The sequence below is a fragment of the Acomys russatus genome, chromosome 30, assembly GCF_903995435.1.
Source record: "Acomys russatus chromosome 30, mAcoRus1.1, whole genome shotgun sequence".
Classification (NCBI taxonomy): Eukaryota; Metazoa; Chordata; class Mammalia; order Rodentia; family Muridae; genus Acomys; species Acomys russatus.
In genome coordinates, this window is record NC_067166.1 from 21,054,699 (window position 1) to 21,078,264 (window position 23,566).

A 23,566-nucleotide genomic window follows, 5' to 3' on the forward strand; every position below is an offset into this window, starting at 1 on the left:
ATACATTTTTACTAATTAAACTGCAAAAACGTTTCATTTCAGAATCACTTGATGGTTCTAATGACTTATTGTTACATCCATCATTATTTGACTTGGAGATCATTATAAGGACTTATAGGTCAATGATACTCCCAACCCTCACCTGGCAAACCTATCTGCAGTCAATGGTGGCTAGCACAGACCCACAAGGCCAAAGTGCAGGGAAGAGAGGACAACACATCAGCCCTCAATGGAACATGTGCAACACACACCCCTGCTACAGGTCAAGAACCACTACGGAAGAGAGGGTGGGAAGAGTGTAAGAGCCAGGATGACAAGGAAACATCTGGACATAGAGCAAGGCAGCGGCTGCACTTAGGAACTCACAGTGACTGTGACAGCTGCACAAAACCTGTGCAAGCCCAAACTAGACTAAGTCCCAGCACACTGAGGGGAGATGAGCACAGAATCCTACGCCAGCTGAGCAGCCAAGAGCAACTGACAGCTGCTTGGCAAAGAGTTTTCTCTAAGAGTTTATCTCCTAGTCAGTTAGCCATGCTCCAGTGGAGTGTCATACACCTGGAAATGCCTGGGTAGCACTCACTAGGGCTTAAAAAAACAGGATACAAAGGAAGAAAGTGGATCTGGAAATAGAACCAAACATGTACAAAACTTAAAACTCTTAAAGAAACAAATAAGTGTGTGTGTGTGTGTGTGTGTGTGTGTGTGTGTGTGTGTGTGTGTGTGTGTGTGTGTAACAAAGGCAAAAACAGTGCTTGCTGCTTTTCCAGAGGACCTAAATTCAGACCCCAGCAGACAGCTCACAATAACATATAACTTAGGTTCCTAAAGATAGCCCATTACGAACATATACTAAAACTCAAAATTAGAGCAAGGTATGGTGATACACACCTTTAATCCTAGCACTCGGGAGGCAGAGAAAGGTGGTTCCTGTAAGTTCTAGGCCAACCTGGTCTACAGAATGAGTCCCAGTGAGAGAGCTGTCTCAAAAACAGAAGGAAAAAAAATCAAAGTAAAATTAATGAATAATATTGAAAAACCTACGCACTAACTTCAAGACTTTCTCAGTCCTAGAAATCCACCTTCAGTGGATAACAGCACAGTTGCCTCAGCAGCTGGACTGCATTAGCAGCAGGGTGACAGGTAAAACAGTTAGACGGACAGAGAGGACAGTGATACCATCTAATGCAAAGCATGCTAAAACTACAATTAATTTAGTCCACTTTTCTGCTTAAAACATCATGATGTAAATATGCACAGTGGAGGTTTGTTAAAAAGACTGAAGGACGGAGGAAAAGGCTCTCTCCTTAGATAAAGCACATCTGCTTTCTACCATCACCTCCATGCCTCCCTGCTTCCCCATCTCTTAACTCACCTTTCTTCATCTAAAATAATAGACCCATCTTCTGCCACTTTTACTCGAGGAACCAGCAGAGGCCCACCATCCGCCTCCTCTTCCACGTCTTCATTGTCATCAGCATCCTGAGTGCTCTGATTATCTTGTTTACTAAATGAAAACACAGTTAAGTGTCTTAGCAACAAAGAACAGTATTTCCTGAGTGGTAGGAATTCAAAACAAGTTATTAACATCCCAGCTATTTCAATCTTTCCCTATAACTTAACTTAAAATACAGTTAACCTGCCAGGCATGGTGGTACACAATGTAATCCTGGCACGAAGGACACCAATGCAAAGGACTGAAGTTCTAGGTTAATATACACTTGACATTAAGACTCTGACTCCAGCCGGGCATGGTGGCCCACACCTGTAATTCCAGTAATTGGGAGGTAGAGGCAGGCAATTGATGTGAGTTCAAAGCCAGCCTGGTTTATGAGACAGCCAAGGCTACACAGAGAAACCCTATCTTGAAAAAACAAAAAACAAAAACAAACAAACAAAAGATCCTGACTCAAAATAAATGATTGAATGGATGAACAGTCAGGCAGAAAAACTGGGGGGTGGGGTGGGGTTGGGGGGGCCGAAGATTTTTTTTCTTTTGTTTTTTGTTTGTTTTTGTTTTCTCGAGACAGAGTTTCTCTATGCAGCCCTGGCTATCCTGGAACTCACCCTATAGACCAGGCTGGCCTCGAACTCACAGAAATCTATCTGCCTCTGCCTCCCAAGTGTTAGGATTACAGGCGTGCGCCACTGCACTGGGTTCTTTTCTTTCAAATTTTATTTAGTAGCTTTTTGTTTCTTTATTTTGTTTTTCAAGACAGGGGTTCACTGTGTAGCCCTGGCTATCCTGGAACTCACCCTATAGACCAGGCTGGCCTCTAACTCACAAGAGTTCCTCCTGCCTATGCCATCCTGAGTACTAGGATTAAAGACATGTGCTGCCACCACCACCTGGCTATTTGGCAGTATTTAATAAGGAATCTTAAAAAATAACAATAAGTGAGGAGTTGGAGAGATGACTCAGTGGTTCAGGGCACTGGCTGAATTCCCACCTTCAATCCCCAGCACGTACATGGCAGCTCACAACTGCCCGTAACTCTAGTTCCAGGGGATTTGATACCCTCACATCTATGCACATAAAATAAAATTAAAGAAATTATTTTATAAGGAATCTTTACTCTCTTTTAAAACAAAGCAATGTTATCAGACATATAACTTGGTGGTACATAGTATACCTTGGGTTTGAGGCCAGTAATAAAAGTAACTTAACAAATGTTATCTTTCTACTCAATAGAATATCAAGTAAGCCACGGTTACAACAGAATTAACAACATTCTTGTGACTATAACCTCATTTCCGAACAGTCCCACAGGGTTAGTAGTGTGGGGCTCAGTTGAGACTTAAGAGAGCCTTTGCTCTGGACTGCACATCAGAAAGAACAGAACTAAAAGCCAAGCAAAACCTTTCTTTATCTTTTCGGAAGCTATTTTAATTTTATTATTTCACCTGTCTGGGTGTTTTGTCTGCATGTATCTCTGTGCACTATGTGTACACCTGGCTCTGGGAAGGCCTTCTGAAGAATTGGAGTTACAGATGGTTATGAGTCACCACATGAGTGCTAGCAATTGAACTTAGGTCCTCTGGAAAAGTAGCCAACACTCTTAACTGCTGAGCCATCTCCTCAGCCCCATTATCTCTTAACTCATTTAGAAACACATGAAAACTACAGAGAAGGCCAGCTGACTAGACAGACAAGGCAAAATCAGCAGGAGACTTTGCCTTGTTAAATAAAGTGAAGCACAACTGAGGAAGACAAACACATGAGCTTATACAAGACACACATGTACAAACACATGCATGCACACCAAATTCACGCACACACAGCGTAAGAAAAGAAAAAGGACCATTAGATTTCACTTAGAAGTGTATCTAAGGCAGGGTGTAGGTCAGTGGTGGAACTGTGTGGCCATGATCTGGTGTCCAGCAACAGCAGGAACGGCCCTAAGAGCACAGACTGAAGGTAACAGAAGCTACTCACTCTCTTGCTGGGCTGGGAGCCAGGGATTTCTCAGTTTTCTTTTCTTGTTCCAAGGAAGAACTGTTAAGTACAAGTAAAAGAATACTTTTTAATAAATTGATATATATCATGTGTACATATAGCAAGAAAAAATTATATTAGCTTCCATTTTTAATACAATATACTATAGCATCTCGTTAATAATGCTTAGCAATCATTTTTTCACTTGTGACTACAAAATTAGCTCAGTGACAGCTCAGAATGAGTTTGGTTCCCAGCACACACCAGCCAAAAGCAAATAATAGAATTTTTCACTCAAAAACTTATCAAGTATAAATAATCTGCTGGGCCCAAAGCAGAAATGCTTTACTCTCTAACTGCTTAATGAGGAGAGACTCACTGTCCTGGGAAACGAAGGCAGGTGGTGTATCTCCAGACCTTCCTTCAACAAGTCCAAAGACCTACTGAACGCAAAAGAGGCCTATCCTGTAGAATACGCTAATTCCACCTGCTACACCAAAAACACAAAGAGCAGATTTATAAGAGATCTGCCTTCTATCTCAAGCTAACTTTAATTAAAGAATTAAAGCTTTGTTAATGAAGAGCTTGTTACTCAAACTGCACCATTACTAATGAAATAGAGCATAAAAACTATACATTCCTTTATATCATATTATAGCATATAACAGAAATTACACTATAGGCCAATAACTAAAACAATAAAGGAGCCCCTTTAAATCTCGGAAATAAGAGGAAGAGCATCTAGTTATCCCCCGGAAAGGAGCTACTTGCTCTAGCCTGACTATGAGTTCCACACGTCAGAAGAGCATAAGCTTAGACCTAGCACCATGGAGGAAAAATGTATCTATACTCATTTTGTTACAATTTTGTCTTTAAAAGATAACATAAATGCTTGGAATTTTGTCAACACACTTCTGAACAACACAAACCTGTACCCTAGGGCGCTAGACAGATAACTCAGCGGTTAAGAGAACCCAGCTCTTCTTCCAAAGGACCGAGGTTCAATTCCCAGCACCCACATGGCAGTTCACAAGTGTCTCTTAACTCCAAGATCTGACATCCTCAAATAGACATACATACAAGCAAAACACCAATACACATAAAATAAAAATAACTTTTTAAAAAATGAAGCTGTACTCTAAAAATAGCATATCACTACGTTTCCAATAAAACAAAATATAAACACATTTTACTTACGTCATTGGATTGTTATCTGGCAGGTAATATATGAAATCTCTCATAGTCATTTTTGAACGGTCTGGTGGCCCCTGGCTTTCATTTGTGGCAAATTTGTTTTTCCACTGTTTCTATATACAGAAATTTTATAAACAGAATTAATTTCAGATGCACTAAACTCAAATATACAACCAACTGTCCTGAAGTACTTTAATATAATAATTATGCCTAATCTTAAAAAACCATTTATAACTCAAATATTGTATTATACAGTAGCTTTCTGTTTGTTTTTTCTTTGTTCTCTTTCCAGACAGGGTTTCTCTGTGTAGCCTTGGCTATTCTGAACTCACTTTGCAGACCAGGCTGGCCTCAATCTTAGAGATCCACCTGCCTCTGCCTCCTAAGTACTGGGATTCCATGTCCAACCCATAGCTTTTTTCTTTTTAATGAAGGTGAATTAGAAATTTTATTAAATTTTATTATGATGTATTTTTATTTGTGTGCATCAACACACGTGTGGGCATGGGTATGTGTGCCTATGCACTGCCCATGAAGGTCAGAAGGGCACTGAGTGTGGTGGTCTTCCAACACTTTCTACTCGCTCCTTTGAGGCAGGGGCCTGCCTGGAGTGGAAGCCAGCGAGCACCAGCAACCCTAGGCCCCTCAGAGCTGAGATTACAGCCATCAGTGGGCACCCGACTTGTTACGTAAGTGCTGGGATCCAAACTCCAGCCTCCAGATAGAAAAGCAAGCACTTCAGCCACGGAAACACTTCTCCAGAACCATATTTTAATTACAGACATTTTAATATGGGCTTCACAACAAGAGATAAGAGAGATACTCTGAATTAAGTTTTATGTCTAGTTCACTTTAAAACATTACCAATTAATATTGCTCAATTATAATTATTTTAATTCAAATAAATATTCCATATCAATTAGACATGTTTGTGAAAACATTTTCATATGCTTGTGTATCTATCTCCATGTTCAAAAAAACTTAGTATTACTGTCACCAAAACTAGTGAAATAGCTAGGCAGTGGTGGCACACACCTTTAATCCCAGCACTTGGGAGGCAGAGGCAGGTGGATCGAGGCCAGCCTGGTCTACAAATTGAGTCCAGGACAGCCAAGGCTACCCAGAGAAAACCTGTTCTGAAAACAAAAACAAAAACAAAAAACTAGTTAAATAGCTAGGTTGTGATGGCGCACACCTTTAATCCCAGTGAGTTTGAGGCCAGCTTGGTCTACAGGGCACATTCCAGGACAGCCAAGGCTACACAGAGAAAGCCACTCTCAAAAACAAAACTAAACCAGTAAAAAGTATAAATGAATAAACTATTTTAAGATGACTATTACAAGGTTTGAAAGGCTGGGTCAGGAGGACTGCCTAGACTACACAATTAACTAACTTACCTTTTCTTTTCTTAACTCTTCTTTCAACATTTCTCTCAGTTTCCGGGCTTTATATATTCGATATCTATCTGAACATGGCTGTTTGTCTTTAGCTAGAGCAGGGCTTGGCTGTCTGTCTTTAGCTGGAGCACGGCTTGGCTGTCTGTCTTTAGCTGGAGCAGGGCTTGGCTGGCTGTCTTTAGCTGGAGCAGGGCTTGGCTGTCTGTCTTTAGCTAGAGCAGGGCTTGGCTGTCTGTCTTTAGCTGGGGCAGGGCTTGGCTGTGGAGCATCGTGATTAACTGTAGATAACGGATGGCTCTGTGAAGGAACACTGACAGCAGGCCGCACAACACTAGAAGTACTTGACACTCGCTTTCTTCTCTGTGAAACAGTAGAGGACAATTTGCTGGACTCTTTAACATTATTTTCATCACCAGTCTTCTCATCACTATTGAAATTAAAAAGAAAAGAGGGAGGCATCGTGACCTCTTTTATACACTTGCTTTAAAACAGTAAAGTCACAGTAAACAAAAAGAAAAACAAACATAAAACCAGTAACTACTCAGATTTATGTTGATTATGGCAGCACTGTAATAAAACACTCGTTTAAAACTTTCTTAGCTGAAGTTGTAGCTCACACTTCTGTTCCTAGCACTAGGGCAGGATGAGGTAGGTAGATTACCATGAGTTTGAACCAGTCTGGGTTTCATAGAGAATTCCCACCAGCGTGAGCTACCTACCAGGTAAGACTGTCTCAAACAAAAAGGAATGAATCAGTTAGCTCAGTGGTTAAGCACTTTGACTCTTCCAGAGGACCTGAGTCAGTGCCTAGCACTGACATCACGTGGACCACAAACACCTGAACTCTAGCTCTAAAGATCTGACACTTTCTGGCTTCCACGGACACCTGCATACAAGTGGCGCGCGCGCGCGCACACACACACACACACACACATACACACACACACACACATACACACACACACACACACACACCATCTTTAACAAAAACAAAATAAAATCTAAACAAGTATCGCCAGACGGTGGTCGCGCACATCTTTAATCCCAGCACTTGGGAGGCAGAGAGAGGCAGGTAGAACTCTGTGAATTCGAGGCCAGCCTGGTCTAGAGAGAGAGTTCCAGGACAGGCAGAGCTGTTACAGAGAAAAACCCTGGCTTGAAAAACAAAACAAAACAACCAAGCAAGTATCATTTTTTAATATATGTAAATTCTAAGGAAGGATATTTAATCTTTTTCAAATTTCAGTTCCTAAACACAATTAAAAACATTAATATTACACTGAGCACCTTGAAGTACCAAATTAATAATAATAATAATAATAATAATAATAATAATAATAATAATAATAATAATAAAACAACAACTAAGTCACAGAGTACAGCTGAACTCGCCATGGTGAATAACTAGACAGGTTTGGATGTTTGCTGCTGCTGTTCTTTTGCTACATGGCTAAACTCCCGACACTCAGGGCTGAAGGCAGGAGGGTCAGAAGTTCACGATCGCCAGGTGCTGTAACCCCAGCACCCACCAGGAGGCAGAGGCAGGAGGATCACTGTGAGTTCAAGACCAGCCTGGTCTACAAATCAAGTCCAGGACAGCCAAGACTACACAGAGAAACCCTGTCTCGGAAACAAAACAAAACAAAACAAAAACCAACAAACAAAACAAAACCTCTCATGTACTCTGGTGCCTCACATTTGACCATGTCCCCTGGAGGGGGAGACCTGGTGGCACTCAGAGGAAGGACAGCAGGTTACCAAGAAGAGACTTGATACCCTATGAGCATATACAGGGGGAGGTAATCCCCCTCAGGAACAGTCATAGGGGAGGGGAATAATGAGAAAATGGGAGGGAGGGAAGAATGGGAGGATACAAGGGATGGGATAAACATTGAGATGTAACAAGAATAAATTAATAATAAAAAATTAAAAAACAAAACAAAACCAAGAAGTTCAAGCTCACCCTCAGCAACATAGTGAGTTTGAGGCTAGCTTAGGCTACATGAGACCCTAGCTCAAAAAGACAAAAAAAGTCTCCAGTCACTTTAGATCAAATATTGGCTATGGTACAGATTAGATACAAATCACTCAGGAAAGGGGCTGGAGTCAAGGTTAAGAGCACTGGCTGTTCTTCCAGAGAACCTAGGTTCAATTCCCAGCACTGACATGGCAGCTCACAACTGTCTGTAATTCTAATTCCAGGGGATCCGCAGTCCTCTTCTAGTTACCATGGACACCAGGCATGCAAGTGGTGCAGAGACACACAAGATGGCAAAATACTCAAATTCATAACATTTTTTAAAAAAGAAAATGTAAGAGCCTTTGATCCCAGCACTCAGGAGGCAGAGGCAGGCGGATCTGTGTGAGCCTGAAGCCAACCTGATCTACAGAGTGATTCCAGGGCTACACATAGAGATACCCTGTCTCAAAAAAGAAGAGAAACAAAAAAGAAAAGAAAAAGAGAACAGGGATGTAGCTAAACAGAATTAACATGTGTTTCTAATACAGACGATAGCATAGTAGGGTAGCCAGAGTTGACAACTGTTTAATCCCAAGATAATTACAGAAAAGATCTGGAATGTTCAAAACACAAAGAAAGTTTTTTTAAAAAATTAAGATGATATACCATTACTGTGACACATTGTAAATACATACTGAACTAACACATAACTATGTACAATTACTTTGTATCCACTGAAATTTTATTGTCAAAAAGGAAGTACAGGGGCTGGAGAGATGACTCAGTGGTTCAGTGCACTGGCTGCTCTTCCAGAGGACCCAGGTTTAATTCCCAGCAACCACATGGCAGCTCATGTCTGTAACTAGAGTTCCAGGGGATCGAATATCTTTACACATACACACAAGCAAAACACCAATGCACATAAATAATAGTAGTTATTATTATTATTAGCAGTAGTAGTAATAGTGGTGGGGGTGGTAGTAGTAAAAGGGGACCATAAATCAAGAATTTAAAAGTCTATTTTTACCATATTTTATCATTAGTTCCATATAAAAATTAAAACTGCCTTAACCTATGAATTAGTCTCTCTGGGGTCTTTTAAACTCTTTCTTTAAAGCCAAAGATAGATGAAACTCAATGGTAGATTGCTTCTCTAACCTGCACCAGGCCCTGAGGTTCAGTCCCTAGCACTCTACTGTCTATCCAAAAACTGTGGCTCTTAGAACAATGTAGCACCTGAGCCACTGGCATTTTATATGTTAAATGTATATTCAGTTGGTTTCTATAACTAGCAAAACAGATGATGTCATCAAATAGGGAGCAAGGCCTAGGGATGATGTTAAGCTGGTAGAGTGCTTGGACAGCGCACACAGAGCCCTGGCTTGCATGCCCAGCACTACATAAACTAGGCATAATGGCTGGCACACATCTACAGTCTCAGCATTCTACAGGTAATGCAGGAAGATTAGGAGTTTGTTTATTTGGTTGGTTGGTTTGGTTTTTTGAGACAGGGTTTCTTTGTGCAGCCCTGGCTGTCCTGGACTCACATTGTAGACCAGGCTGGCCTTGAACTCACAGCGATCCACCTGCCTCTGCCTTCCAAGTGCTGGGATTAAACGTGTGCGCCACCACACCTAGCAGGAAGATTGGGTATTTAAAAGTGTCTTTTCAAGCACAGTGAGTTCTAGGCCAACCTGAGCTAGATGAAACTGTCTTTTTTTTTTTTTTTTTTTTTTTAAGATTTTATTTATTAAGTGTACAGTGTTCTGTCTGCATGTACACCTGCACACCAGAAGAAGGCACCAGATTTCATTATAGATGGTTGTGAGCCACCAAGTGGTTGCTGGGAATTGAACTCAGGACCTCTGGAAGAACAGGCGGTGTTCTTGACCTCTAAGCCATCTCTCCAGCCCGAAACTCTGTCTTTAAAAAAAAAGTTGCTGGGCATGGTGGCACACACCTTTAATCCTAGCACTCAAAAGGCAGAGGCTACATAGTGAAATCTTGTCTCAAATAGAAAGAAAACAATCAAACAAATTTATATGTGTGTGTACATACATGTACATACATACATATTCATGTATATGACCTATTCTAGTTCTAGAGCACATTTTGGGACCATATCCTATGGGTAATTTACAAAATAGCAATCATGAATTCCTACATAGCTCCCAAAAAATCTCCAAAGTCTTTTGAGCAGTGACCAACATTTATATTTTCCTCTTAAGCAGAAATTTTCAAACAGGTTCAAGAAACTTTGAAATGATGATGCATCGTTGAAGTATCTAGTGAACACACAGCACCAGTCGGATCAACAGAAGAACACTGTGACTAGGCAAACACAGTTCGTGTCACCTCCCTGTCACTTACTGTGGTTTACTGGCTTCTCTCTGTGTAGTATAAAACTACCATCACCGTGTTACCCTGTCACATCTTTAATTTGTACCATCGTCTTCTGTATGTTTTGGTTTTTTCAGACAGGGTCTCACTATCTAGCTCGGGCTGTCCTAGAAATCACTTATGTAGACCAGGCTGCCCTCTGCCTCCCAACTGTTAGGGCTAAAGGAGGCCCGCGGCACCAGGCTTTCTGAAACTAGTAAATTTGGGGGAACTACCCTGCCACGTCATGAGCAAGGCAGTGTACATAATCATATCTGATCTTACAATATTGCCTCAAAGGAGGTACTATTAACTTCATCTAACAGAGAGGCAGGGGCTGGAGAGATGGCTCAGAGGTTAAGAACACTGACTGCTCTTCCAGAGGTCCTGAGTTCAGTTCCCAGGAACCGCATGGTGGCTCACAACCATCTATAATGTGATCTGATGTCCTCTTTCGTCGTGCAAATAAACACATCCTCAACAGAGGAATAACTTTTCCCTGAGGATAACCTACTTGAAGTTATTTATGTAGGAGAGCCCTAAATCCTAACGTGGTGTTTGACGCTTCAGCCAGGTGTCTAATTCGGGAAACATAGTAACTATAAAGGAGTACAGACTCAAAACCAAAGCCAGCAACCTGAGCTTCTTCCCTTCGGCAAACGCTGCAAGTGCAGCTCAATGACAGGGCGCTAGCCTAACACGCGTTGAGGCGCTGAGCTCAACCGCATCACCGCGTGTAGCGAGGGGAAAAAAACCCAATCGACACACTGGTGCTCTCCCCCTTTAAAAATAAATATTCACAAAACGAAAATCCCACTGGGAATGGTTTCTGTGTTAGGTACTCCAGAATGAATTAAAATTTTCCAATTGATGGTGTGTCTGTTCTTGACTTCAGAATTGTTAAAGCTGGATTCCCGTCCCTTTAAGCCACGGTCTCCTCGAGAAGCTTACGATAGTGACAGAATCATAGTAGTCGCACCCTCTAATCACGGAATAAAATCGAAGGTAGGAATGGTTCCATCCAACTCAAAGCAAAGGCTTGTTGCAGGAGAGGTACGCCGTGGTAAAAACCCAACAGCTCCGCTTCTACCAGACCTTACCTGCTCCCTGGAACCTTTTTCTGGGACTCCGCTCCCCCGGAATCCACCGCAGACACATCTGTGGGTTCCGCTGGCTTCGGAGCTGACTCGGTGGCAGGCTCGGGAGGCCTGGGAGTTTCTGGTCCACGCTGGGGATTGGGAGCGGCGGAGCCCCTGGTGCTTACACCAGGCCTGACATTCGGCTTCACGCTAAGGCGTGCCCGGCGGAACATGGCGGAGCCAGGGGGCCGGGAGCGGCGGCTCCACGCCGCGCTCAGCCCAGAGCCCCGGCCGCTGCCCGAGGGTTGGGACACTCGCCCTCCCACACGGCCACAGCCACCAGCCCAGCGCTGGCTACCGCAGTTTCGCGCCCCCTCCGCCTCCTCCGCTCTCCCGCCACCGCCTCCTCTTCATGACCCTGCCACACTAATAGCTAAATTTCTCCTCCTCGCGTCCCGGCTCGCAAAAGGAGCCGGAAGCCATTGCGTAATCACTCGGCGCCTCTGATGACGTCAGGTTCCGGGCGCCGGGAGCCATAGCAACTGCAACGCTCTATAGTTTCGGTTGCCTGTGAACTAGAGATTTTTTTTTTTTTTTACTCTAAGATAGATATTCTTTCTTCTGTAAGACCTCGGGAGTTGTTAAAAAAGAGATAGTGGAAGCAACTGAATCCTCTGGATCAAACTTCCCCCTCCCCGTGGTTCTAGGGTTTGAACCCAGGACCTCTGGCGTGCATGCATGCTACCACGGAACTTGGGCCCCCCTCCCTCCTCGCCCCCCGCCTCCTCCCCGCCCCCACCCCCGCCTGCTAAACTGAATCTGTTATGGACTATTAGGGAATTCCCGAGAAGAATCAAAGTGTGTAAAATTGAAGAGCCTAGGGTGCATCCCTGCAATCCCAGTAGTGGAGAGACTGAAGTAGATGACGAAAAGTTCCAGGGCGGCCTGGACTGTCTAGCAAGACCTAATCTCAAGAAGACAGTAAGATAAAATAGTAAGAGAGAAATGCCACACCACCTATACATCCCCAGCGCACAGACCTGTTTGTTTTAGGTTTTGGGGACAGGGTCTCTTATAGCCAACGCCGACCTTCAATTCTTGTCCCTCCTGCCTCCACGGGCTGAGATTGCAGGCGTGGAAGTGCTACCATACTCTACTAGATTTTTTTTTTTTTAAAAGTTTAACTGTGAGTATGAAAGGTGTGTATGTGTTGGTGCCTGGGAGGCCAGAAAGTTACAGGTAGTTGACCGACTCCTGATATAGGTGCTGGGAACCAAACTAGGGCTCACTGAAAGAGCAGGAAATTATCGAGCCATTTCTCCAAACTTCTACCTCCACCGAGAAATTTTAAATTGAGTAAAACAGTTTTAAATTCTATATGAAGAAATTGCAAATGGTCACCTATTGAAAGAGAAAATACTTAATAGGAAAAATACATTATGTACTTTTGTACACTTTTAAAATAAAGAACACATTGCCTGTCAAAAATTATTATGCTCGGGCTGGAGAGATGGCTCAGAAGTTAAGGGCACTAACTGCTCCTCCAGAGGTCCTGAGTTCAATTCCCAGAAACCACTTGGTGGCTCACAACCATCTAGAAAGTGAACTGATGCCCTCTTCTGGCCCACAGGTGTACATGCAGGCAGAGCACTGTGTATATATAATAAATCTTTTTAAAAAATAATACTCAAGGAGGCAGAGGCAGGCAGATTTCTGTGAATTCGAGGCTATCTTGGTGTACAAAGCAAGTTCAGCACAGCCAAGGCTACACAAAGACACCCTGTCTCGAACCATCCCCAAATATTATTATACAATAACTTTACACACTAATGTGATTAGTCTTAATCTGCTTCCAGAGATAGCAACAGAGCAATAAATAAGACATTCTATGTTACAGAGGAGAAAATATAAAACAAATGAGCAAGATAATTAGGAATGTATTCAATTTAATGAGATTTCAGAGTCCAGGGTACTGGCAGTAAGGCAGTTTGACAAGGCCTTTATGGTGAGAGGAAAAATGGGCAACCCTACTATAGTAATGAGGCAATATTGAACCTGTGGTACAAACTCATGACACAGAAAAATATAAAGCTCTCTCTACTTGAAGATTCTGTAAAAACATCCTAGCTGGGTATGGTAGAAAGTGTCTTGACCTCAATACTTGAGAGATAGAGGCAGGAGGATCAGAAGTTCAAGGTCACCCTCAGCTTTGTATTAAGTTCCAAGCTAGCCTGAGCTACACGAAACCCTTTCAGAGAGACAGGAGAGGAGAGTGGAGGGGAGGGGAGGGAGGGAGGGAGGGACAGATGGAGTGGGGGGAGAGAAAGAGAGACAGAGAGAGAGAGAGAGAGAGAGAGAGAGAGAGAGAGGAGCGAGAGAGGAGGAGGGGAGAGGGAGGAGGGAGTGAGAGAGAGGAGGAGAGAGAGAGAGAGAGAGAGAGAGAGAGAGAGAGAGAGAGAGATTCTGCCATATTAATAAAAAGGGGGAAGGAACAAAAGCCTGTACTAGATGGAGAAATAGGAAAAATAGGTCATCCAGAGGCTGACAGGGTACATTTTGGGGAAAAAAAGGGGACAGAGTCTCTCTGTTTAGCCCTGGCTGATCTGGAGCTATGTACACCAGGCTGGACTCAAAGAAATACACCCACTTCTGCCTTCTTAGTGCTGGGATTAAGGGTATGAACCACCACACAGGGTCCACAAATCCTTTTGAAAATAGGGCTGGAGAGATGGCTCAGAGGTTAAGGGCACTGACTGTACCTCCAGAGGTCCTGAGTTCAATACCCAGCAACCAGATGGTGGCTCACAACCATGTATAATGTGATCTAATGCCCTCTTCTGGCCTGCAGGTGTACATGCAAGCAGGGCACTGTATACATAATAATAAATAAATCTTTTTTTTTTAATTATTTAAAAAGAAAATAGAAAGGTAAACACGAGAGAGAGAGAGAGAGAGAGAGAGAGAGAGAGAGAGAGAGAGGACTGAAGGCTGAAGGCTGGGAGTGCAGTTCAGTACTGAGCACATGCAAGGTCTTGAGTTCATCAGCAGTACTAAAATATATGAAGATGTTCAAGAAATCTCAAAGTGCCGGGAGTGGTGACACATGTTTGTAACCCCATCACTCCAGAGGCCGAGGCAGGGGAATTTCATGTGTTTGAAAATAGCCTGTTCTGAGTAGCCAGTACCAGCCCAGCTAAGGTTACACACTGAGACTTCATTAATAAATAAGTACCTGTGAAAGAATACCGTGCCAAAGATATCTCAGGAATCCTGTATCCCTGCTGGGACATACAGCTTTCCACAGCAAGTTCTCATGCCTTTTCATAAATCCTATGTTCCACCTAAGAATCCAAGACACTGTCACAATTTTGTAGATAAGAAAATCAAAATGATTTAGACTTAACTCCCTATTAGTAAAGGCACAGAGTAAAAAATTTATAAAGGTTTTATTATTTTTCTGTTTTTTTATAGATGTGTTTATTGATATATGCATGAGTAAGTTTGCTTGCATGTATGCATGTGCCTGGTGCCTTGGGATGATAAGAAGACAGAATCAGATTCTCTGGTACTGAAGTTATGGGGGGCTGTGAGACTCTGTGGGTGCTGAACAACAGTTTTATTCTTTACTACTGAATCATCTCTCCAGCTCCCCCACCCAAATCAATGGGGGGGGATGTTGAGACAGGGTTTCTCTTTGTAGCCTTAGCTGGCCTCGAATTCACAGAGATTCACCTGCCTCTGGCTCTGGGATTAAAGATGTGTGCCACCGCTCCCGGCCCAAATCAATTTTTACTACTAAATATATCACAAGACAGTTGTTACCTAATTTTGTGAGGTAGGTTGCTAATGTCATCGGTCATTTTAAAATTCTACAAATTGGAGGCTGGAGAGGTGGCTCAGCAGTTAAACACTCGGCGCTCATTCATGAGCACCAGAATTTGCATTCCATGTCAGGTAGTACACACACACACACACACACACACACACACACACACACACACACGTACCAAACAGTCTAGTTTTCTCGAGTGTTCTCAATCTCCTTCAGGGTCTCTCTATGTAGCCTTGGCTGCCCTAGAACTGGGCTTGGTATGTAAACCAGGCTGCCCTCGAACTCAAACTCACCAAGACTGTCCTGCCTGTCCCTCTGGAATTATAGGCATGTTCCTGGCATTCTGGTACGAGCTCCTAATGTATTCTGTGCGCATGTGTGCACAGTTGTAACCTCACAATTTCAGACATATGTGCTGTCAAAATCTATACATGTAAACATCAATTATATAGATATAATTTAAAATATAATTGCTTTTTTGAGCAAGAGAGAGAGTCTCAGTGTGCAGCCCAAGTTAGCCTCCAATGTGCACTCTTATGGCCTCAGTCTTCCAAGCGCAAGGATCATAATCACACTATACCACACTGGGTTCCTCTTAATTTTTTTTTTAGGTGTTGGGATTTAAACCCAGGGCTTTGCAAATGCTAAACAAGTATCCACCATTGAGCTGTATTCCGGATCCACAGATGATCTTTTATTTCTATATACAACTGGGCCAGAGACATTCCGTTCCTCCTCCGTGGGTACTTAAGAAAGTGTCTGCTGAGTAGAAGCTGTTTGGAGCAGACTAGTGTATAATGTGAGGGAAGTAATAAGTGTTTAAAGGTCTCTGAAGTTTAAAAAAAAAAAACAATAAATAATAGGTAGCAAACTGAGTGCTACTGTATGCTGCACTTGACCAAGTATTTCTCTTTTCATATGTGCAGATGTATATACACGTGTGTATCTTCATGTGTGCACAAGCGCATTTGTAGGTCAGAGAACAACCTTGGGTGTCACTCTTCAGGACCTGTTCATATTCTATTAGACAGGGTCTCTCACTGGCCTGGAACTCAGCAAGCAGGCTAGGATGGCTGGCCACGGGCCCCAGGCATCCACACCTGACTCTGCCTCTCAGTGCTGGGATCACTATCAGGCAGCTACCATATCCTTCCTTTAACACAGGTTCTGGGAAGAACTCACGTCATTGTCACTTTGCCAGACTCCTATTAATCCATTAGCAAAGAAAGAAAAATTGCCTCCTCATTTTCTAGATAAAGGTGATCTCTACCATGAGATAACGTACCCCAGTTCACGAGACTAATTGGTAAAACTGGACTATTTTTTTTTCTTTCTTTCTTTCTTTTCTTTCTTTCTTTTTCTTCCTTCCTTCTTTCTTCTTTTAGGGCTGAACTTTCAACCCAGCCATTCCGTCTCTCAACACTGTTTCTCTAAACTAGTTGAGAGTATACATTAATAATTGTAAGAGATAGGTAACATATACGTTGGGGTACGCCATAGCATCACCTATACTTTTGTATGTATTTAAAATAGTCTACATTAAAGCTTTTTAAATATACACTGGCAAATTCGGGCGTCTAGACCATCTCATTTTGGAGTGATGGACAGGTAAGAAAATAAGTCCGTTCAAGAATGGAATGCGGGGCATGGAGCTCAGGCTGGTCGACAAGCCTCCCACGAGCCGCACAGCCCCAAGCCCATGCAAGCACTTTCACTCACTTTCTCAGCTTTTATGTAGGCTGTGAAGTTATTCTGAGCTATTTTGGTTCCCACTCAAGCACAGAGCCTGAGTTTAAGACGCCTAAAGTTCTGCCCACCCGGAGGAGGTGGTCGGGATTAATATGCGAGGAACAGGCTTTGGAGCCTGCATGAAATCTGTCTCCTCCTTGCTAGGTTATTCCTACCAGTTGAGGACAGTAAGCCTTACTTCAAGGAGGCTGCTAGAAAGTAAGGTTCAGCCACCTTCCTGCCCTATCCGCCTTTGGGGGTTTGGGGATGGAGGTGGGTGGGTAAACAAATGCTGGAGTCCTTTGTGGGAGGACAGTGTTTTCTGCTTGTTATTAGACAAGTGGCTCGGCGCGAGGAAGCGAGGGAGCCCAGCGACGCTGCTCTGACACAGGACACAACCCCACCCCACCCCACCGGGAGCGGGACGGCGGGCGAGGTTACTCTTCCACGAGCGGTCCCGGGCGCGCACGCGCAGTGGCTCACGGGCCACGCCGCGGCTGTTGTGGGTCGGTGGGCGGGGCGGCGGGCTGACAGAGCGAGGCGTCGCCGCACCGAGGGCCCTCGCGGGGCGCAGGCTTCATCGGTGCCGGGCGGCGACGGCTGCTGCCGGGCTGCTTCTCCAGGTCGCTGTCTTCCAGGCTCCGGCCGGTGGTCGGCATGGCCCGTGAGTGTGCAGACCGTTTTGGGGGTCGCGGGGAGGGAGGGCGCTCAGCGGCTGGGGGAGGAGCGGGAGCTGGAGGAGGGAGGTGGGGGGGGGGGGACACAGGGCGGGACGGTGGCTCCGGGAGGGACAGGTCCGGGCTCTCAGGTGTGCTTGAGGACAGCACCTGCCGAGAGCCTGTGTAGCCGCCCAGTCGCAGCGGGCGCCTGAGGTCTGAAAGCCTGGTGAGGAACCCAGGGTCCCCGCCAGCTCTTTTGTTTGGTCGTCGAAGGGAACGTTCCTGTGCTCAGCCTCTGCTGGCTTGAAACTGGCAAACCTATGTAGGGGCTGAAAGGTGGGACCTGGCGAGGAGATCTTCTGTGCATTTCCCTCCGCACCCATCAGAAGCCTGAATTTATTTCGAGTGTGGCCTGTGTACACAACCACTGCGATGGCTATTTTTAAAAATATTTTATTCCTTATTGTTTTATTTTGTATTTTCGATTTCCCTGTGTACCCCTGGCTGTCCTGGAATTATCTCTGTAGACGAAACTGCCTTCGCATTCAGGGATGCACCTGTCTCTGCCTCCCGACTGCTGGGATTAAAGGTGGCTAGTTAACACCTACACCCATGTGATAATATACTTAAGTTCTTGAAGGTTCCACTCAAGCTTTCTCCTTACTAGTCTGGGAATAACTATGGAATACTCCGGATTCTTACTAATAAATATAAATAAAACTTTAAGGCTTATGTAAAAATGACTCTTTAATATTAATAACAATTTTGAGGATGGGAAAAGAGCATGACTGTTCATCATTGTAGGTGGAAATCAAAGGGAACTTGCCCGCCAGAAAAACATGAAAAAGACCCAGGAAATTAGCAAAGGAAAAAGAAAAGAGGATAGCTTGACTACCTCTCAGAGAAAGCAGAGGTGAGTAGTGCTGATACGGGTTTCAAGTCATGATTGCCATGTTTTCAGAATGAATGAAGAACATGTTTAAACCCTCCTTAGACCTGAGCCTGGCCTACAGTAAGCGTGAACACTGTGTATCTGTGTAGCTCTGAGTACACTGAAACCACACTGTGGTCACTGTCCTAACCTCTGGGTGAAGAATTTCAAGCCCCCAAGCTGTCATCTGTTTGCAGAGAATCTTTAACAGCTCCTACAGACTCTTTAAGAGTTTTACTGTAGAAAAATAACAAACATTTTTCTTATGTAAGCACTGTTACTGCTCAGGATACAGTGTTTCCAAAGTGGACAGCTTGCCCAAGGAGTCAGATTAACAAGTGACTCAATTATAGACAGGAGTGTAGTGAAAACACGGAAACAATGTATGGGCTCTGGAGGTCCGCTGCAGGGAGAGTGTTCAGACACAGGATTGGTAGAAGACCCCATGCTACTCAACTCAGAGACCAGCATAGGCTAAAGAGACCTACAGACCTCGTCTCAAAACCAGGGGAGGTGTGCACTGAGGATGTAGCTCAGCAGTAGAAGACACTTGCCTAACATCTGTAAAGCCCCAAGTTCCATCCCTACACTTCACATGACTTTGTATGACAAGTAATACATGACAGCCACATTAGCACTGTAATGCCCTGGGCCTAGTGTTGATCAGTTGTAATCCTAGGACTGAGGAGGCTGTTGTAGGAGAGTCCAGAGTTTGAGGCCACCCTGGACTATGTGGCAAGATACTGTCTCAAGAAAAGATAAATGCTTCTTTTCTTTTTCTTTCTTTCTTTCTTTCTTTCTTTCTTTCTTTTTTTTTTTTTTTCATTTATTGTGCGTGTGCTTGAGTGCACATGTGTCTTGTTGGCCCAAGAAAATTATTTAATAGGTTACAGATGCTTTGCGTACTTGAGCTGCAGGTTCAAATCTCAGGAGAACACACACACACACACACACACACACACACACACACACACACACACGGCTCTGAACTTGATCCTTACTAAGCACACTAAATCAGTTTTATTATACCTATCTGTGGATATAAACCACAGTTGAGACTTCTTAATCAAGAAGATCAAATCCTTTCACGTAGGAGGCACATAGGTCCTTGTGCTCACAGATAAACATGGGGAATGGGAGTGTTAGACACGCAGGGTTGTCTCTTCACCGGGAGAGATGTATAAATTGTTTTCTGCCCAGAAGGCTGGGAATGACCTTTGTGCTATCTGGGTGGCCAGGACACAGGGGCTCCCCAAGACCCTTATCTCGAGCTTTTTGGTCAGTCAGTCTGTAGCTCTGTCCTCCTCCAGACCTTTATCATGAGCTTGTTTATCTTGAGCCCATTTCCTTGGTTAATCTATAGAACTTATCTTTATGGAAAATGTCACTTGTACTTTACTAAGAGTCTTTAACGTAGTCGTGTCTTAAGGTTTGTTGTATACACAGAATTGAGTTAATTGTATCACCAGGAAACTCTTTTCCAGATTGTGCTGTGCTTACTATGCCTAAAATAAACTACCCAATTGTAGACCCTCAAAGTTTGAGCCAACATTGGCTCCTGAGCTGTTCTGAACCAGAGTGCAGTCTTATCTCACACAGCAGTAATTACTTTGCTGGCCTTGGTGGTCACAGAGACCCTGCACCTTAAGTGTCACTTTCTCTTCCTTTATGACTGTCAAGGTGTGTTTGTATGTGTGTGCGTGCTTCACCTAAGCCCTGCGCCTCCAGCACTGAGCCTTTAGACCACGTTACCATGCCCTGATTTTACACAGATTTGTATGGCAAGAACTTTAATAACTGATAAATCTCCCCAGCCACAGTGACAGTTACTAAAAAAGCAATAAGCTCGCCTTAAGTTTCTGTTAGTTCACCTTGGAGTAAAGAGCATAGATCAGTGACCCTATTCTAGCCTGTTTAGAAATGGTCATTGTTTAGCTAGTGCCCAATCCCTTAAAATGTGCTAGATGTGACATGTCACCTCTATCCGTTATCACCCTAAAATAGTGCTCACACCAGTGTGAAGAACAGGGAAGTGGTTTGGTTTGTTTGAGACCCAGAGTATCACTATTGTGCACAGTTGCACTTGGGATTCCCCTGCCTCTGCTTTGCAGATTCTGGGCACCAGGCGTTAGCTGCCACGTCTGGCTTGGGGCTCTGAACCTGAGTATTACTAAGGTCATACAGCAAATACTGCAGAGCTTGGTTTGAAACAGGAGAGTAACTTTCATTGTTATTTTCCATTTGATTCGTTTCTCTGTAGATTCCCCTTTCTTTTTCTATTGTATTTATAGAAAAGTCATCTTATCTTAGATGTAGCAAATAGTGAACTAAAGTCTCATTCACAATTTATATGTTAACATAGGAAAGACCTCTGATTTTGAAATGTGATTTGGGCTTTTATATATAGACTTTAAAAAATATATTTATTTTTATTTTATGTGTACGAGTATTTTCCCTGCATGTATGTATGTTTGCTACCTGCATGTCTGATGCTCATGGAGTCAGAAAAGTCATTGGATCTTCTGGAACTGAAGTTACAGACAGTTGCAAGCCAACATGTGGGTTCTGGAAACAGAACTCAGGTCCTCTGCAACAGCAGCAACGGCAACTAACTGCTGAGCCATCTTGCCCCCCTTTCTGTTTTTTAAATATGAAACATGATAATAATAATAACGTGAGAGTTGTTGGACTTAGGCAAAAAAATAAAAATAAAACACAGTGCTTGGCACATAGTAGAAGGTGGCTTTGGTTTGGTTTGGCTGGATCTCTCTCTCTCTCTCTTTTTTTTTTTTTTTTTTTTGAGACAGGGCCTCACACTGTATCTCTGGCTTGACTGGAACTCAGTATGCAGCTCAGACTGGCCTAAAACTGGTAGCAATATTTGCCTCTCGTGTCCTGGAATCCAGCCGGGGATGCTGATACATAGCTATGTAGTATGTTTAATGATATGGAGTCCTGTGCCTGCAAATGAGGCCCTGAATTTGATGCCTACTGTCACTAAATACTATTCTTCTGTTTTGTGGGATTTTTTTTAAAGAAAAATATTTATAAGCACTCACCTGCCCCAGGTTAGTCTGGAACTTTCTGTGTAGTCGAGTCAGACCTTGAATTTCTGATCCTCTTGCTTCTCCCAAGTGCTTGGGTTATGGGAGTGCATCACCACACTCAGCAACCACTAACTATATATATAAAAAAAAGGCATTTAAAAATATACATGTAAGTATGGGCCCCACTAACTCAGGGATCCCCAGCCTCAGGCAGCTTGGTCATTGTTCATACATGACATGTGAAGATTCAACCAGGGAGACACAAGGATTAAGAAAGTTCTTCAAATACCTTGTATTTCATTAGAGGAATCCAATAAGTGTTGACTATTTGATTTGGGGCTTTAAAAAAAAGCTGGATTGTTGTCATTCCAGTACTGAGAAAACAGAGGCAACAGGGTCAAGAGCTCACAGTCTTCTTGGGTAGGTATCAACTTGAAGGCCATTCCTGGCTGCATGAGACCCTGCCTCAAAAAAAGAAATCAAAGAATTATAACATCTATGCCATAGTCCTATGTGTCTGTTAGGGCATATGGGGGACTGCTAAATGCAGAGGCAATGGCGGGTGGGTTTCCGTGAGTTGGAGGCCAGTCTGGTCTCCATAGTGAACTCAAGGGCAGCCATGGCTACACAGTGAGACTGTCTTCTCCCTTCCCCCTTCCCACCCAAATGAAAGAGCTCTGAGGTTATTTGTCCAAAGCTGTGATAACTGTAGCATGGTCTGACTTGAATGGCTTTCCAGCCTTTGCTTTTCCAACTGTCATGGGAAAGCATGACTTTATGTCTTCTTCTAATGTACCAAAGGGGTTATATATAGGCAACAATGAGAGCATAATATCAGTTTCCTGTGAAAACTAAATTCCTTTTTCTCTATTACAGGGACTCGGAGATCATGCAGCAGAAGCAGAAGGCAGCCAATGAGAAGAAATCTATGCAGACAAGAGAAAAGTGAAGACTGGCCTTTTGGAAAGCCCGGGTGCTACTGCCAGTGGGGTGCAGCATAGGCTCTAAGATCAAGATTTCTCAGAGTGGCTATGTTACATGGGCCATAACTTACCCCATAAAACTCTCTATTTGAAACTTTAATTTTTATCCTTACTTAATGTGATGATTTAAGACCATCTTCAAGGAATAAAGTACTGACCATGCATGTGACATCTTGGTGAATATTATTTTTTTTTATCAAAAGAGAACATGTTTGTAATTTATTAAATAGGTTATGTGTTACATTTGCACTGTTAGGACCACAGTCCCTGACTAAGAAGTCGAGGGAGGAACAAATTGGCTCATGGCTTCAGAGGATTCACTCCTTCATAGGCAGGAGAGCAGAGCAGCTCGGTCCATGGTAGTAGGAGCACATAGCAGGGCTGTCACGTCACAGCAGCAGTCCACGCCTGGGCAGGAACCTGCTTAACACTGAGAGTCCTACTCCGTCCAGTAGGCCTCGTCCTCTAAAGCTCCCATTGCCTCCCAAACAGGACCCCAGTGGGGGGCAAGCGCCAAACTGTGAGCTCTGGGAGATACTTGAGATGCCAGCGACATGGGTGACATGATTCAGGAGTAGGGTCTCTCATAGAAATCTAGAATTTTGTTTGGTCTTATGCTTTGTTAAGTAGTTTGATTTGGTTTTTTTGTTTTGTTTTTCAAGACAAGGTTTCTCTGTGTGGCCCTGGCTGTCCTGGACTTGCTTTGTAAACCAGGCTGGCCTTGAGCTTTTAGAGATTGGCCTGCCTCTGCCTACCTAGTGCTGGGTTTAAAGGCAAGTGCCACCATGCCTGCCTGGTTTTGTTGTTTTCAGAAACAATCTATTCTGTAGCCCAGGGGATTATTAAACAGACAATAACCCTCCTGCCTTGGCCTTCTGAGTTCTAGAAGTTCATAAGTGTGGCCACAATGCTAGGCTAAAGTAGATCGTTAAGTTTCTGTT

The 23,566-nt window shown here is 43.6% G+C and overlaps 3 protein-coding genes across 3 annotated transcripts in view; 2 read left to right on the plus strand and 1 right to left on the minus strand.

Moving 5' to 3' along the window:
- Bdp1 (B double prime 1, subunit of RNA polymerase III transcription initiation factor IIIB) overlaps positions 1-11,867 on the minus strand; it is a 92,953-nt gene extending 81,086 nt beyond the window's left edge. The window contains exons 1-5 of the mRNA XM_051172466.1: positions 11,467-11,867; positions 6,028-6,454; positions 4,634-4,743; positions 3,437-3,496; positions 1,376-1,507 (exon numbers count right to left, since the gene is read on the minus strand). Coding sequence (XP_051028423.1) covers positions 1,376-1,507; positions 3,437-3,496; positions 4,634-4,743; positions 6,028-6,454; positions 11,467-11,678 — 941 coding nt within the window. The 5' untranslated portion in view covers positions 11,679-11,867. The remainder of the gene's footprint in view (positions 1-1,375; positions 1,508-3,436; positions 3,497-4,633; positions 4,744-6,027; positions 6,455-11,466) is intronic.
- Taf9 (TATA-box binding protein associated factor 9) overlaps positions 1-23,566 on the plus strand; it is a 720,252-nt gene that overhangs the window by 265,674 nt on the left and 431,012 nt on the right. The window lies entirely within an intron of this gene.
- Serf1a (small EDRK-rich factor 1A) lies at positions 17,529-22,794 on the plus strand. The gene is made up of 3 exons (XM_051172465.1): positions 17,529-17,669; positions 18,469-18,577; positions 22,519-22,794. The coding sequence occupies exons 1-3, from the start codon at positions 17,663-17,665 to the stop codon at positions 22,589-22,591; spliced, it is 189 nt and encodes a 62-aa protein (XP_051028422.1). The 5' UTR covers positions 17,529-17,662; the 3' UTR covers positions 22,592-22,794.